Genomic DNA, 18,181 nt, shown 5'->3' with positions numbered 1-18,181 from the left:
TTATGGAGTAACATTCTTTTTAAAAAACATAAATAAATGTAGTACTACTTATTGTGATATGTTATAAAAAACGTTTTCGGGGGGAGGGTGATGTATGTGGATATCTATCTTAGATTTAGAAGTCAGAGAAGGCCTTCTTATGGATTGATATTTAAACTGAAGTATGAAGAAAAAGTTTAAGTGAAGTGAGGATAAAGTGAGGACTGGCCAGTGCAGAGGCTTTGGAGAAGGAAAAAGATTTATACGTTTTTGGAAATAAAAGACAGCTAGTGTGTCTGGAGTACTATGAGCTTGAGGAGGGTATTGTGTAAGACGCTGGGAGGGTGTCAGGGTCATGAAAGGACCTTAAGAGTTATTTCGAGGACCTTGAATTCTGTTCTATTTGAATAGTTTTGAGCACCCAGCTTAATAAGACTTTGATTTTTTTAAAAAGATCTCCATGAGAAGAAAATGGATAAGGGCTCTGAGTGGAAACAGTAATGGGGAGAGGGCAGTGGATGTTTTGTAGTAATCCACCTGACAGGTGATGTGACTTAGACTAGTGGGATCAGGGAAAGGAGAGGAAAGTGGATACATCCAAGAAATATTTTGGCAGTAATAACCACAGGGCATTGAAAAACAAATCTTTTCTTTAGTTCTGTTTTTCGATAGCGTGTCACTCACTAGCAGTTCAGTCAAAGTCAAACCTAATACTATAAATGCTCATCAGACTTTAGTGTTTGATGTTGTGCTATGATGTCTGTTAACTACTTATCACATAACACAGAGAGTAAAGCAAAAGTTCTTCTACCAGAAATGAAAAGGAATCAATAATTAATATCGCTTTATATACCAGACAAATCGTCATGCTCTTTGGCAGCAGAGGCAGTCTTCGTGGAATAGAGAGCGATCTTGGAATTTTGGAGCTGGACCACTAAGGTTTCAATCCTGACTCTGCCTTTAAATATCTCTGTAACTTTGGACAACTTACTTTTCTAAACTTTAATTTAAAATGGAGATAATACCTACTTCACAAAACATTTTTGAGAATGAAATAACTGATATACAACACTTGCTTGTAATAGATGCCCAATAATTATTAGTTCTCTCAACATACAAATAGCCATCCTAGTAACCTCCACTATTCAGGTTGTTTGCTAAAACTAGGAATATGTTTTTTAGAATTGGAGGAATTTAACTCAATTCATTCTCTCAATTTACAGTGAAAAAATCATAGTCTATCTAGAGAGGTAAAAGACTTGCTTAAGGACACAGAGCTTCTTGGAGACGGAATAGAACGAGAACTATTTTCTCCAAACACTCCACATCTTTCTAATATACCAAATTGCCTCATATGTTTTCTCTCTACTGTTTAACTGAAAGATTTTATAAGATGACTATATATCCGTGTAACTTCTGCTTAAAGCATAAAGAGAGTGATGTTGTGTTCTCTTTGCTAGTTACATGCTATGGGAAAACTTCCTGGAACCAGAATGGCAGAATTAAAAGCCAAGTACACTTTGCTGCATGATACTGTTGTAAGGTATGCTATTTACCCATGTGACTATATCTTTTATCATATTTATGTTTCTTACTTGTGATGAGACCTGTCTTATTTTGCATCCCCCCAAAAGCCAATTCTGAGGCAAGGATTTGAGTTCAAGTGTGAGAGGTGACACCAGAAATTATCATGAAAGAGTGGAGAAGTGAGACAGGGAAGAGGGGAATCCTGCTGGGGATGTGTTAATCTTCAAGTTAACATTGTGGGCAACTGGGGCTTAGTCTCACTGAGTACCTTCTGTGTGACTATATAAAATATACCTTAGAACCCTACTGCTGAAGGATGAGGAAACTGGAGTATTTGTCCATCCCTTATTGATTAAGGTTTGCTGCTAGGAAAATGAGCTCCTGGCATGTCTAGCTTGCCCTTTGAAAAGCCAAGCAAGCTCCTATGGCCAGAGAAAGTTCTCAGGCAGAAGCACACAGGTGCAGTAGGTATGTATGAGAGTAGGCCAAGGGAATTTTGATGGGACATTCACCTTAGCTGCTACAGGACACTCCTATAGAATTATCTCCTCCCCACCTCTCTTCACCACTCAGAAGTATAGGTTCTATGACAACTCTAGCCTACATCTGCTGAAACTTTGGTCTCTACTTCTTAGCTCTTCCTCCTACCTGAGGCTACTTATCTTAGCTTAGCCCAGTCGGCAGCAGGTCAGAAGAATAAGCTTCCACAGAATAATTCAACAAGGTTTCCTAAGCACCTGTTATCAGTCATTGGGAATCAAGGAGGAAGGAGTGTGAAAAAAAGAGGGGAAATCTTATTCTGCTGCTATTCCTTACTACTCCCGCACTTCTTTCTTCCTTTTCCCCACAGCCTGCTTCACAGCCTTGCACAAAGTCTTCATCAAAAGCCAAGGAAAGACAGCAATGGATAGAAACTCTATCCTGCCATTCCCCAGCCGTTCTCTCCTCCAATCTCCAACTTCTTTTCTTGAACAGTCATTTAGATACGTTGAGGATAAGAGCAAGAGTGGATGACTAGGAGAAGAGCAGAACTGCATCCCTATTCATTCTTCACTTTCATCCCACCCCATTCTTACTCAGCTCCACTGAATTTCCTAACCATCCTCCAGAGCCCTCAGCTTTGGCTCCTCCTCCTCCTCCCCAGCTCTAAGTTAAATCCTCACCCTCATCCTTAATAGAGACTCCATTTCCCACAATTAGCCCTTCCTGCCAGTGTGTGCACATAGTTCTCAAGACTCAGGAATGTAGAGTATTTAGATAAAAAGTCTGGGGTAATCTTTTCCAACACTACTTAAGAGAAAAGCCCATATAGTTCTTGGGGTATCCCTCCAAACCTCTTTGAAGATACAAGGAATATTGCATCATTTCTCATCCTCTGGTTAGCTCTAATCTAGAGCCCTTGCAGGATGCTTGCTTTGCTTCCTCCTTGCCTGGCCCACGGCACAGTTCTCTGGGCCCCAGTGACAGATGGCAATGCAGGACCAAGGCTATGGCATTATTTCTTCCTACTTCCTGGTTGTGTTGCAAAACTATTACTCCCCTTCTGTTATCCACATTTTATCTCCTCTTGACCCCTTAGTTCCTTCTTTTGGCATTACAAACACCCAATGCTCTCTCCTACTCCCATTGCATGGTGGTTGGGAAAGGCATGATGAAGTAGACCTTACTCTCTTCCTGCTGGGGCTAAGCAGGGCAGATATTGGCTGGAAATGCTGAACTGAAAATGAATGAGTTTTCCATAAAAGTACGTAATAAGAGTTGGTAAAATTCTCTTCTGCTGACACCATCTTTCAAGTCCAAGTAGGTGAATTACCATTTCTGTTCTGGCTGGAACCCTAAGCAGCTTGCCCACCTCCTTTCTAGGGACAACAGGCACTGTGGCTCAAGAGAATACCTGACAATTCCATAGATGAAGACTCATGTTAAAGAGATCAGATAACTTTAGGTTTACAAAGTATATTAGCATATAAGGAAATTGAATTGTAAGAAATAACTCCAGCTTTTATTAATGGAAATTATATAAGTTATCATTGTAGCTATTGTTGTTGCTATTTGGTACTTAACATAGTACCTGGAACATATTATGTCCCAATAAATTGTTCTCTGGATATTACTGAGCATATGATATATTAAAGCCTGGGAAATGAGTAGAGTTGGTAGCTTCAGTTGAGACAGATTTGATCAAGTCATTAAGCATCTCTGCAAATGAGGTGAAACCTAAAGATTTCTCCTGGTGAGGAAACATGGCGGGGAGCACACACAAAAAGAGACTGCTGGTTTTAAAACAGGAAATGGCAGTCTATGGCCATGCCACCCTCAATGCGCCTAATCTCGTCTGATCTCAGAAGCTAAGCAAGGTTGGGCCTGGTTAGTACTTGAATGGGAGACCACCTAGGAATATCAGGTGCTATACACGTTAAGAAAAAAAGAAAAAGAAAAGAAGAAGGAAAGAGAAAAAAAGAAAGAAAAAGAAAAAAAAAGGAAAAGAAAGAAGAAAAAAATAATAAAATAAAACAAGAAATGGCAGGGGTCCTACTTTTCCTAATAGGAAAAGTAGCTAATATGAGGCAGTAGGTTTCTAAGAAAGAGGAATCAAGTCGTCTGGTAAAGCTGGAGCTGATACTAGCTTGCAGCATAGCTGAGTGACTTCTAGAAGATCTTGGAGATTCCAGCAAGCCTAATTTCTGTGTACATTCAAATTTGCTTCTAGTCACATGCTTAACCCTTCTCCCTAGATAGGGCCAAGATGAGAGAATACAATTAGGGTTGTACGAATCTCTCTCTACTGTGACATTCAAGTCCAGCGCTAGTCAGGCATTGAATTTAGGATCAGAAATCTGTAAATTAATTATGTCCATCGTTTTATAGGGGAATTTTTCTTCCTACTTTCCTAGTAAAGTGTCATTAGAAATCTTTCTATATTTTCTTAGTTCATGAAGGAGGAAAAGATTTTCCTACAATCAGTTCAGGAGAATTCAAGAATCTAAGAGAGCCAGCATTACTGGGGCAGTTGAAGGGAAGACCCACTCTTTCCTTATTGTTGTCCCCACCCACAGAAATCAAAATTGTTATTCGAAGTTAAGCACAACTATCACATTCTCATCCAACTTAATCCTTTCTCTGTTATCTCTCAGCATATTAATCTAGACACGAGTGGTAGCACTTGTCACCTGGTATTCCAGCTATCTATTTATATCTGTCCCCCTCTACTAGATTGTGAGCTCCATCTACCTCTAGTGCCTAGTGCAATACTTGGTACAAAAGTGTCACTGAATTGAATTCAACCCAGGAATGGAAGTAAAGGAGTGCATTGTGGACATACTGTTTCCCCTCCTCACTAGACCCCCACAGGAGCTACTAAGGGGATTGAAGGTGGTATACACTCCTCATTATATGAATTTCTGTTTTCATGGAACCCAGCACACAAGAGTCAGAGGTCCAACTGCTCCAGAATGCCAAACGTTTCACTGAGCAAATAGAACAGCAGCAGTTTCACCTGCAGCAAGCTGATAATTTTCCAGAGGCATTCTCCACTGAGGTCTCCAAAATGAGAGAACAACTTCTCAAGTATCAAAATGAATACAATGCAGTGAAGGAAAGAGAGTTCCATAATCAGTACAGATTGAATAGGTAAGTACACAATTCTCTTAAGCACAATGAAAACAGATACGAACCAAGCTGTTTCCACATAAACAAAATTAGAAAAAATTAGACTAAATTAGAAATTTTAGGTACAACGAGTGTGAGATAGCAACGTGAAGATGATTGCAAGCTTATAACTTTCCTCGATTCCCTAGAACAGCCAGACCCTGAACAATAAGGTTACACAACTTCTAGAAAAAAAGCCGAGGTGACAGGGAAATGCTTTCAGGAAAAGGAGTTTCCTGCTATGTTTTCCATGTATCAGGAAAGCCATAAGCATTGGGAGCTGCAGCTAAAGAACACACTCCACAAAATAAGGACTTAGCACACACACACACACACTCTCGCCGTCTACTGCCCTGATGGTGGCCCCTTATCTTTTTTGCAGTACCAGATCTTGTGTCTGCATGGCGAGCATCCCAGGCGCACTTTCCAAATAAGCCTATGTGAGCTGAGCATCACATCTGACTCTATTCTTCTAATATGGGAACACAGACCACATTTTTAACCTTATTCTCCTATAACTAAACTAGTCCTTAGGATTAAAGAAGAAAGTTACATCCTTTTGGAAGACAAAACTTATTTATCCAAACCTAAAGGATGTCATTCAGTGAACTAAAGTAGAAATGTATTGCCAGAAGGACAAATATTATTTCCAAAATCTCCTCTAACATTCCTCCTGTGAGTAGTAAGTCAGTAGAAGAGTTTGTTCAGCAAATCACAATATTTAGATGAACTTCAAAGTGACTGCAATCCAGATTTTGTGCTGCGGTGTGCTGTGTGCTGTGTCTGTGTACTAGAGACAAAGCCAAACCATCTCTCTTAGAATTTGTTACCATTTAAGGTGGCAGAACTTCCTCTGGCTATTTTTAAGAGTAGGTAGATTTCTGACCAAGTGAATATAATTCAGTCCTGCTGAAAGATAAGCAAATGACTTGAGTGACTTCCTGGGGACCTTGCAAGTCCTGAGTTTGGAATCCTCTTTAGTAGCCTATTTTTTCAGCTGGGGGATAAAGGAGGCTAGCTTAACCAGGAGGATTATATTCAGGGGGAAAAAAATCTAAGTTCTTTTTTGTCTTTAAATCTAAACTTGTTTCAGGCTCACCAGTGATATCTATAAAAAGAAAGCCTAGCTATTTCTGTGCTCTGTAAGCACTCTTTCAGTTGACAAAATAATGAAATTAAAACAATTGGTGGTTGTTCATTAGTATTGAAAATATGAAGGCTTGACATTTTCATGAAAGGTTAAGAAGAACATAAGTCAGTTGATATTTAAATTGTTTAAAATTTCCAAGTATTCCTGCCAAGGGAGAAAAAAAAGAACTCTTGCCTTTTAGGTATAGACAGGCAAATTGTTCATAGTTACTTGAGATAGGGAGGGGACATGCATAGTGACCTACTGTGAACAAAAACGTTTAAAATGCACATTTACAGAAATGTTTAGTGTGTATTCTGAGATTTGTAATACATGATACTTTAGCTTAAGCAGATCTCCCTTGCATTCTTAACTATTAAGAGCTCAAAAATTAACAAACTTATTTTCATAAAAATAGTGGTGATACCAAAAGATATCAGGAAAAAATATCAGGAAAGAAAAATAGGCTATTATTTCATTGGCTTAACATATTTAGTATTGCATGGTTCAGAACAAATTCACTCAACACTCCCCAAGGAAAAAAGATTTTTCCATCCCCACATAAAAATTTTAAAAAATTAAGCTACTGAGAGAAGACTATTCATCCAAATATACAGATGATATTTTTCACATCGGCACAACAAATTCTCATTTTATTCAGGGTCTAAATCATAGAAGCCCAAATAACTAGCTCTCCTCTACCCCAACATCTGTAGGAACTTCTGAATCACTGGCAACAACTAAGAATAGTATATTGTTCTAATACACTACAAATAAAAGATTTTATTCTATATTTTGGTTGCTTTTCTCATGTTTTCACAAAATATAAATTCTACAATAAATGCTATTGGTAGGTACAATTATGTGCTAGGTTAATAATTAAATCTGTTACAATACATAATTTTAGTTTGGGGATTAATATTCACTGATGATCTCTTGATAAATATGTAGTTCAAGAAATATGTAACCTACGTAAATAAATTAAATTAATACATTACAAATAAACAATAAAGTAATTAAATAAATACTGTTGAGAATTAATTTTTGAAACAAAGAAGTCATTATCTTTCTAAAAACTTTCCCTGAAGAGATTTTCCAATATTCTTTACAGACTTTTGCTTGCCTTCACTTTACCTTTTTTTGACTTCTCTGCTTTCTAGTAATTCCTAAGATTTGGACAGCAAATAAATTGTCTCTCATGCTAAACCTGATGTATCTGACAAGTGTCGGTCAGCAGAGGAAACAGCCATCGTCAGTGCTGTCTGTCAAGGGTGTGGATGTGGAGAGTGGGTATACTCATGCTGCACATGTGCAGGGCTCTCCCAACATGATCCTGGCCTTAGTGATTATTTACTCTTCCATAACTGGTCCCTGTCATCCCTGTTGGTGCTCACCCAGAGTTTAGTAGTTGTTTTCCATTCTTAGTCCAGCAGTGAGAGCAAAGTTGGAACCAAGAAACAGACAGATCCAGTAAAAAGGAAACAGGAATTATTTTAGCAATGCATCTGGAATTCCAGCAAGTTAGAATATGACAGAAGGGCATACAGGTCATCAGGATTAGCAGTAAGGAAAAACTCACAGCCATAACAGATTTTACCTTCTACACTAAAAAGTCTGTCCTGTCCCACCTGTGGCAACGAAGAAGACAACCAGCTTAAAACAGGTTTTGCAGAGTATAGTCTTTGTAAAGAGAAGCACCCGAGATACTTGTTTAAAAGGCAGATCTAACACTAAAACTAATGATTTCTGATTTCTTTCTAAGCCTTCCCACTGAAGATGACATCTGAATTTTTTACAAGTTTCCTCTGTGATCCTGATTCTTGTCAGAGTTTGAGAACTTTTGGTCCCAAAATTGGTTCTCATACCTGACTATATGTGAGAAATACCTGAGTCTTTTCTGAGCAATCACTCAGTCTATGCTTAAATACCTCCAGTGACAGCTATAGACAGCCTGCATTGTTTCTTTACCTACAAGTCCTTAAAAACTAAAACTGTTGACGGCTTGGTTTTAGTTAGGATTCTCTTGCTGCAGAAAAGAAAAGAATCCTGAGGACTTTGACATTGAATCACCCCTTAGTCGGGAAACCTAAAAATGTCAGACAGATTTAAATGTTAATGTCAGTTTAAAAGGTTAAGAGTTAATATATATCAAGAGGCATAAAATAAGTTTTTAATTCTTGTAATGCCATGCAAAAATGAGAATCCAAAAAGAAAAAAAGACAATGCATAAAGTTGTTTATTACATTATTATTCATAAACATGAAAATTTGAAAGTAATCTAAAGTCTAAAAAATAATGGAATAATTAAATAATAATTATTCCAGAGGCAACTTGATACTGAAAAGCACTCTGGGTTTGAATGTCAGTTCAGCCTTGACCATGTGACTCTGAAAAAGGTGCTAACTCCTCAGTTTTGTCATTTGTATAAGGAAGATAACTATACTTACTTAGCAAGGGTCTGAAGTTTAGAAATGATGCATATATCTGGCATATAGTAGGTTCAGTAAAAGATAATATTTAGGATTACATTATTATGGTACACTCATTCACTAGAAAACTTTGAAGCTATTCAATTATTAATTATAAAGTCTGTTTTGCAATTGGGAAATATTTTAATTACATGTTGGGTAAAAATAGGTTTAATCATATATACACATATATACACATTTAATACTTTTTAATATTAAAAAGTATTAAAAGGAAAATAATATGAAGATATTAATTAAAAATATTCTATTAGAAATATATGAAAATAATACTAAAGTTACTAAAAATAAAATACAAATGATCAATTGGTGTGATGAGATGGGATTATGAAGGATATGCAGTTGATCCTTGAACAATACAGGGTAGGACAAAGCAGTAAAGGTGCTGACCCCCTTGCAGTCGAAATCTGTGTATAACTTTTAACTTCTCTAAAAGTTAGCCTACTGTTGACAGGAAGCCTTACTGATAATATAAATAGCTGATTAACATATTTTGTACTTTATATATATATAATATTGTATTCTTAAAATAAAATAAACTAGAGAAAAGAAAATGTTATTAAGAAAATCATTAGGAAGAGAAAACACATTTACTATGTTCATTGAAAAAAACATCTGGACTCCCAGTCAAGGAGGAACTGAATTGTCTGGCTTTAGAGTGAGGACTAAAGGGGAAGCTTTCTTCCAGGTAGAAGTGTTGGGAGAGGCCTCCACCCGCCCAGTGTGCAGACATAGGCGGGCCACCGTATCTGAATCTCCATCTATCTAGATAACACTGGTCACCTAGCCCTGATGATTCCCTGAAACCCTGCACCACCCACCTTGTGGGCCCACTCAAGCTATTTCCAGTGGCTTTTCCATACGAACAACCTGTCTTGGCTCATGCTGTGGACTTTCCTAAAATTTCTCAAAGGTTCACAATTTTTAAACAAACAGCATCTGGCCTTGGCATGCCCCAAGCCCAGCACTAGCAGCAGCCACTCTTAGTGCACAGCTTGGCCTCTCAAGTCATCTCCAAGCATGGGTGGCGGCCATCTATGATTACTTGGTGGCTCATGTTAGGTTGTCCTGGGCAGGGTACAGGCTGTGGCTGAACTTGGACTGTGGCAGGGACCTTCCCTAGAGGCTGTGGGGCCAGCACTCCTGGTCCCCAGCTTCAGAATGAGCCAGAGCACTACCCTGAGCAGCATATGAAGACAACACACCCAAAGAGCAGACTGGGCAGGCACCAGAGCCCTGCTAAAGTAAATCCTGCTCCATAGGGTCAGTCCCAGCACAATCATTCCTCCACTGTAGTCGCTGGCCAGTCCTCACAACCAATCAGCCCAAGGCGCAATTCTTCTCATTGACATACAAAAAGCAACCAGGCTCAACTACAACAGGAGGGCACGCACAACCCACACAAGGTATACATCTGCAGCAGTTCAGGTGACCAGGGAAACTGCACCAGTGGATCCCACAGGACACCTTCTACATAAGCCCACTCTACTAAGACCAGGAGACATAACAGTTCTGCCTAATACATAGAAACAAACACAAGGAGGCAGACAAAATGGGGAAACAAAGAAACATGTTTCAAATGAACAGGACAAAGCTCCAGAAAAAGGACTAAACAAAATGGAGACAAGCAATCTACCAGATGCAGAGTTTAAAACACTAGTTGTAAGAATGTTTAATGAACATAGGGAAAGAGTAGATGAACTCAGTGAGAACTTTAACAAATAGATAGAAAACATAAAAGTGGAGATAGAAAACATAAACCAACCAGAAATGAAGAACGCAATAACTGAAATGAAGACTACCTTAGAAAGAATTAACAGTGGATTAAGTGAAGCCGAGGATCGAATCAGTGATTTAAAAGATAAGGTAACAGAAAACACCCAATCAGAACAGCAACAAGAAAAAAGAATCCAAAAAAACAAGGCTAGTTTAAGGGGTCTTGAAGACAATATCAAGTATACCAACATTTATATCATAGGTATACCAGAAGGAGAAGAGAGAAAGTGCAAGGGATTGAAAATCTATTTGAAAAAATAATGACGAGAAACTTCTCTAACCTTAAATACAAGCCCAGGAAGCACAGAGAGTCCCAAAGAAGATGAACCCAAAAAGGCCCACATCAAGACCATCATAATTATTTGCCCATGGTTAAAGACAAAGAATCTTAAAAGCAGCAAGAGAAATGCAGTTAGCTACCAACAAGGGAGCTCCCATAAGACTGTCAGCTGACTTCTCAACAGAAACTTTACAGGCCAAAAAGGATTGGCATGAAATTTTCAAAATGATGAAAAGCAAAGACCTACAACCAAGATTACTCTACCCAGCAAAGCTATCATTTAGAATTAAAGGACAGATAAAGAGCTTAAAGGAGTTTATCAACACCAAGCCAATATCACAGGAAATGTTAGAAGAATGTCTTTAAGAAGAAAAAGAAGGAAAAAAGATAAAAATATGAATAAAATGGCAATAACTACATATATACCAACCATTCAAGTGAAAAAATGATTACACGCTTCAATCCAAAGTTAGGGTAGCTGAATGGATAAGAAAACAAGACCCCTATGTACGCTGCCTACAAGAGACTCCTTTAAGATTGAAAGACATACACAGACTGAAAGTAAAGGGATAGAAAAAGATATTTCATGAAAATGGAAATGGGGAAAGCTGGGGTAGCAATACTTATACCAGACAAAATAGACTTTAAAAGAAATGCTATGACAAAGGACCCAGTAATCCCACTTCCGGGTATTTATTCGAAGAAACTCAAAACGCCACTTTGAAGGTCCATGTGAATCCATGTGTTCATTGCCAAGACATGGAGATGACCTGGAGTGTTCATTAATGGATGAAAATTTAGAGAAGAGATTGATCATATATACAATGGAATATTACTCAGCCATAAAAATAATTTTAAATTATAGCAAGAATGAAATCTTGCTATCTCCAACAACATGGGTGGACCTGGATATTGTGCTGAGTGGAGTAAGTCAGAGAAGGCAAATGCCATATGACTTCACTTACATGTGAAATCTAAGGAACAAAATAAACAAAACAGAAACAAAGTCATAGATATAGAGGATATTTTGATGGTTGCCAGATGGGAGGGGATTGAGGGGCAGTAGGTGAAAAAGGGAAAGGGCTTAATTAGTACAAATTGGTAGTTACAAAATAGTCACAGGAATGCAAATTGCAGGATAAGGAATATAGTTAATAATATTGTAATAAATATGTATGGTATCAGATGAATAATAGATTTATTGGTGTGATCACCTTATAAGTTATATAAATGTTTAATCACTATGTTTTATACCTGAAATTAATATACTATTTTATGTCAACTATAATTTAAAAATTAGAAAATTATTTTTAAAAGATTTGCATATACGTGGACCCCAAAGTTCAAATCCGCGTTGTTCAAGGTTCAGCTGTATTTCCCTATAAATAGAAAGTATACATTTTAAAGGAAAAAAATCAATCTGTTTTTTAATAAAAATAAGAAAAAGGCATAATAGAAATATTAGTTAAAACTGCCCCCAAAGAATTAGTCATTTTATGTTTGTTTAAAGTAAATATCATTTTATATTTATTTAAAGAACAGATTATAAGTCTTGACTGTGGGAGAGCTTCATGTCACCTTTTTGAAACTCAGGGACATCTAAGTTGCCTTTACAACCAAACGATGGCAGCACACTACCGCCCCCTGTTGGCAGCACCGGTGAGGTATAAGATCAATAGCCTGGAAGTAAAATAACATCAATTTATATGCAAGGTCCTAAAGCAGAGGCATAAGTATTCAAAGCTCTGAAAAAAATCAGCTTTAGCCTGTGGCCAAACAACTAACCTATATTAAATTCCATGTGGTACACAGTTATTAGAATAATCTTATTTTACATTTTTGCAAATAAAATTTCATTTAAAAAACCTGGAATGCATGCATCTTTAGCTCCAGATTCTCAGATCTGCTGGCTAATGGGATCTGCTTATTTGATGGAACCAGTGAAAGATGTTGCAGTAATCCAGGCAAGCACTAGTCCATTGCAAATAATACAAAGAAGGAAAAACAGCCCAGAGCCTGCCTAGAAGGAGCTAGAGTCCAGGGGGGAGGTCATGCTCCCAAGCAGTTATAATGTGATAACTGCTCTAATGGATGCCATCTAAATGGGTCTATGGGAGTCACTGAAATCATCATAAAGAATGGACACTGGGCCAGGCAAACAGGCATGAAAAGAGAAAAGAGAAAGTTATTACTGCAGAAATAGCTAACACTCTGTTAAACCTCTTTTTTAATTTTTTTTTCAGCTTAATGGAAGAAAAAAGCATCATAATAAAGGAATTCGAGAAAATTCCTAAGCCAGGAGTAAGTCTTAGATGGTTTAGAGTTTGTTAAATACAGCTGGATTCAAACATATCTTTTGATAAATATTAATTTGTCAAAACAACCATACCCTGAAACATTTAAAAGATCCAGAAATCTTAACTTTGGACAATGCTGAAATGAATATCTGTATAACTCTTGGAGTAAACATAGGTGGTATCTATTACAAGCTTTAGCTATTTGGCACCTAATCTAAGCTGTGTTTAGCTGGACAATATCTGCTTTGTTTCTAGAAGAAACAAAGGATTCTGTGGTTGGCACTTAAAAGTATTATTTTGCTATAGCTATTACCCTCATAGTTTCCTAACAGCTTATTACAAGAAATTTTTATAAAGAGGATGTCTCACTTATCTATTCCTACATAACAAACCTTCCCAAAACATAGTGGCTTAAAACAACCACCATTTCTTATTTTTCACAGTTGTGAATTCTTCTGGTCTAAGCTGGCTCAGTCAGGGCTGGGTGGTCTAGGATGCTTCATTCATACGTCAGCCAATTGGCAGACTAGTTGGTCTAAGGCCACATGTCACATGATGGTGGAAAGGTTTCCAACTTCAAGAAAAGAGACAAACAGCCTCAACAGAGGGCAAACCCCAACATGCAAGCACATTTTAGGCCTCCGTATAAATCATTTTTGGAATACTTCATTGGTCAAAGCAAGTCACATGGCCAAGTCTAAAATCAAGAGGTAGAGAAAGAGGCCCTATCTCTTGACGTGAAGAATGACAAAGACAGGAATAGGAGGAATTTGTGTTCATTTTTTGTAATTTATCATACAAAGTAAATAGAAAGTTTATCACACTTTGCATTGCTTCTATCTTCTGAATGGTTATATTTCAAAAGCATGTTGTTGATATTTTAATTCCAAGGCACTAAAACCTGTTTGACATAGAGTAAAATATGTTAATATATATAATTTTAGTAAAATATAAAATTTACATATGTATATATGAATATATATTACATATATATACAATTATAATATATATAATACATACTATTATATAAGGATACCTAACCACCATTTACAATACAGATTTTTATGGAAAAAAGCATTTTCAATTTTAGTTCCAGATCATAAGATCACTAATTTTACTCTCTCCCAACAGCAATGGAGGAGGGAGTATGCAGAATGCTCAGTACAGACTAAATGGATTCATCCACTCAGTAATTAGTAATGTATAGACTTTCTGAGTATAAAAGGCAGAATTCTCTCCCATAAGTAATGTATAGACTTTCTGAGTATAAAAGGCAGAATTCTCTCCCGAATAATCAGTCATGGGAAAGAGAGGTGCGTTATGAGCCTGGGGTAAAGGGTGTTTGGGGGAGAGTGTACATGAAATGAGAGAAGTGGGGGATTAAGGAGTGCAAAGGTATTTGGGTATTCCAATACAGACTCCCTAATCTCATGTGTAACTCAGGTTAACCATAAACCAAATATTCAAAAGTTATTTGCATTTGATTTTGTCAAATCACAAAGCTACTAGAAAATAGGCTGGAAATGTTCACTAATACTTTTTGGTATGAAATAAAAATTAACTCAGAAAAAAGAAGCATTTAAAATACAAGAGGATAGAAAAGAGCACTAGTAAAAAAAATAAGATTGAATTTAATGTAAAATGTTTAACATGCCGTACAATTGTCATATCTTTTTTGGAAATGTCAGAAATCATAAATTGTATTTAGCTTAATAAGAAAACATTCATGAAGCTCAAAACAAATAGAAGCAAAATAGTGAGTAAAATTATTTTTAATTTGATTTTTAGATAGATGCTTGCTCAGACTTTCTGTAATCTGATAATTTTTGTGACTTTTAAAGGAAATGGAGAAGAAGATGAGAATATTGAGAGAAAGCACTGAAGAATTACGTAAGGAAACAATGCAGAAGAAAATAGAAATCAAAAATTTACGGGAAGATTTAACATCTAAGCAAAAGCAATTAATAAAGGAACAGAAGGAACTAGAAGAATTGTTGGAATATCAGGTCAACCTAAAGGTGTGCTACTTAGGGTTCATAAATATTCAAACATTGTGCCTGCATGGACATAAAAATACATGGGTATCATGTTTGACAAAGAGGGCTATCATGACACAAACTGAAATGTTCAGTATTGTGACCGACCCAATCAAACTAAACCTGGACTCTGGGAATTCACAAAAGACTTTAGAGTGTTGGATAATATCATTGTAATTTGGAGCCCTGGCCCAAGGAAAGGCCTCCCTAGACTTCACCAAGCATTTTTCAATATTAAAAATGAGTATCGCAAACACAGTCTCTCCTTGAAGAGCAACCAAATTTTCTAACTTCTTGTGCATATTTTCATTATCTTACCTTGTCTGTTTGATTCCACTCCACGTCCCTCTTACCATGAAAGTGATCAGGGGCCCATATTTTTACATTTTAGTAGATAATTTATATTTATTTTATTTAAAAAATGTGTAATAACTCTCAAAACAATTTAAATAACCTAGAGTTATTTTAAAAACATCTGGCACTCATTGGCTTAGAGGACAATTATGATACTTTTGACCTCTTTTTTCCTTAAGAGTCTTAGAGTAATCAGCCAAGATGTTCTCAGCTGCTACTTGGAACTTAGGAACTGAGCAGAGATTTACAAGGAACCCTCACTTGCATGAACTTCTTCCAAGGCCTGTACCTAATTCAGCATTTGTAATTTTTCACTCTTTTTCTTAAAGAGAGCATCCCCCCAAATTGTACAAGTTTCAGCCTCACAAAACTTGGATCTGCCCCAGGACTGATATGTTCGACTTCCATGCATGTGTTACCCCAGGCTCCAAAGTCCACTGTGATCCTCAGGCAGGAAGGGGCTCTTCTATAACCCTCTCTATGTACATTCTTGAGGCTAAAACTGAACTTTCCATGAACTCACAGAGCATAGTGGAAAGTGGTGTTAGACGAAGTTACCCTTCTGATGTTGGCCTTGACACTTACTAGATATATGACTGGAAAAATTATTTAACTTCTCTGAAACTTAGTCTTAGTCAAAGTTTCCTAGAAGCAGAGCTTAAGAAAGTATTCATAAAGGAAAGGCTCTGAGGAGATTCTCATAGGGGAGTGAAGGAAGCAAAATAGAGTTGGGGAAGAAGCTGGGCCAAGGTATGGTTTTAAGAGAGCTCTAGTCTCGACCTGATCCCACAGGGAACTCTAGACCATGAATAGCACCACAGAGGTGATTTCACTTAGAGGCAGAGGGGATGAGCTGTTTTATCAAATTGGTTAGTCATTTTATAGCCTGCTCCCCACTTCCCTCTACTCCCCGATTCGCCCACAAGGCAGCTCTGCTCAGTCAGTGGCAATCCTATGGAGAACAAGCATGAACTGTCAGTAGCCAGTTCCTGCAATCTCTGATGGATAGGTATACCCAGTAAAGGATATCTAGGGAGAGCACCAACACTATTGGTTAGATTCAGTTACCTCTTTTTTAAAATGGTAACAACCATAACTATCATGTAAGGTCATTGTGAGTATTAAATGAAATAATTAAAGCACCCGGCATAGTACAGAATAAGAGTTCTACATATTGTAGTTCTTTTCTCCTATTTAATTTGCTTATCTTAACTGCTGCTGGTCCAAGATTACATAATTTAACATAGTTCCATTTCTTTACTAGGATGAAGTGGTCCACCATCAAGCCATCCCTGTACAAATTGGAAAAGAGATAGAAAAAACAACACGTAAAAAAGTGTATGATTTAATATTTTTATTTTTAATTCCTCTCAGCCCATTCTCTCCCAAGTTATGTGTGCACACTAAAACGAGAATGTTAAGCACTGAACAGATCAAATTACTATTATAATTTTAGAAATTTCTGCATTTGTTCCTGTCTAGGTTGTGCATATCAAGTTCATTAAAAGAAAGTAGTACAGCACATTAGTATCATTCATAACACTCATTTATGTCTTAAATTGGGGACAATATTCTCTTTCTAGTTTATAAATCACATTTTTATGGAGAACCCTAATTGACTTTAACAGAGCTGTGCAAAGGATAAATTATTTGTAGTGTGTAGAATTTCTTGGTCTAGAAGTGTATATCATCAGCCAGCCAAAAGCCAAAAGCCCAAATGATAGGAATTCTTTGCCACTTATTCATATGTGTAACGTCCCAAACATTCAGAGATTTGGAGGCAGAAGTCACTGAGGAAATTCTCAAGGCTTATAGGAACCAAAAAAGATAAAGACAAGTGAAGATACAAAAATTCCGGAGAAATAATATGATTGCTCTGGTGACCGATCCTAAAAGAAGAGGGAAAAAAGAAGCAGACACCATTAATGATCCTAAAAGCCAAGCCCAGAAGCACCGAAGTTGAGAAATTCAAGTCAGTTCAGGAAGGCTGGTGAGGGTAAGGGTGGAATCCCAGGAGACAGTAGCCATGGGGATCCAGGGAGTAAGTGGGTAGGCTAGACAAGTCCCTGCCTTCAGTGGCACTTAGTGGAGATAGCCTCTAAGTCTCACTCATCTGTGGTCTTCACCCCACTCCCCAGATCACTGAATTTATGACTAGCTCTTCTGTTGCCTGGTCAGGAAGTAAAAATAGGTAAAGACTTCATGGGCTCAAAATAAGGCAAACATGTGTCTGTACACATATGTAAGTTTGTATCTGTGTGCGTGTGTGTGTATGCATGCATGCATGCATGCATGTATGTATGTATGTATCTCCTACAGAGAAATGGAAAAGAAAAAAATTGTCTTGGAATATGAACTCAAAGAATTAAATGACTCACTAAAGAAAGTTGAAACCAAAATTAATGCTATAATGGAAGAGAAGGAGGATGTAATAAAGGAAGTTGAAGGCAAACGAGCCTTACTTGAAGTAAAAGAACGAGAATATAACCAATTGGTTAAGCTATTGGAATTAACCAGAGAGAATGAAGCAACTTCACTAACTGAAAGGTTAGTTATACATGTATCTATCATCTAAATTTTTCTTCAACTTTTATTTGAGGATTCAAAACATAATCTCAGATTTAGATTTTCATAGAATTTTTTCAATAAATATTTTACAGAATTTTAAT

General features: G+C 37.1%; 1 protein-coding gene and 1 pseudogene across 8 annotated transcripts in view; both read left to right on the top strand.

The window, feature by feature from the left end:
* The window catches only part of CCDC146 (coiled-coil domain containing 146), a 139,757-nt gene that overhangs the window by 84,170 nt on the left and 37,406 nt on the right, over window positions 1-18,181 (top strand). For 5 of the 8 annotated variants that reach the window (XR_005649900.1, XM_039848945.1, XM_039848944.1 and 2 more), the window contains exons 3-8: window positions 1,440-1,522; window positions 4,927-5,136; window positions 13,069-13,126; window positions 14,964-15,140; window positions 16,777-16,850; window positions 17,832-18,059. Coding sequence is in view for 7 of the 8 variants with exons in the window: in XM_039848945.1 (XP_039704879.1) it covers window positions 1,440-1,522; window positions 4,927-5,136; window positions 13,069-13,126; window positions 14,964-15,140; window positions 16,777-16,850; window positions 17,832-18,059 (830 nt within the window). In the remaining variant the exon portion in view is untranslated. Of the gene's footprint in view, window positions 1-1,439; window positions 1,523-4,926; window positions 5,137-13,068; window positions 13,127-14,963; window positions 15,141-16,776; window positions 16,851-17,831; window positions 18,060-18,181 lie in introns of those variants that run through there. The other 3 variants (XM_039848947.1, XM_039848950.1, XM_039848949.1) reach the window with 3 other exon arrangements.
* Window positions 3,804-3,922, top strand: LOC120591861 (uncharacterized; annotated as a pseudogene).

This window comes from Pteropus medius, unplaced genomic scaffold (genome assembly GCF_902729225.1).
Source record: "Pteropus medius unplaced genomic scaffold, Ma_sr-lr_union100, whole genome shotgun sequence".
Lineage (NCBI taxonomy): Eukaryota > Metazoa > Chordata > Mammalia > Chiroptera > Pteropodidae > Pteropus > Pteropus medius.
The sequence above is the reverse complement of the archived record's forward strand: the minus strand, read 5'-3'. Positions and strand labels throughout refer to the sequence as shown.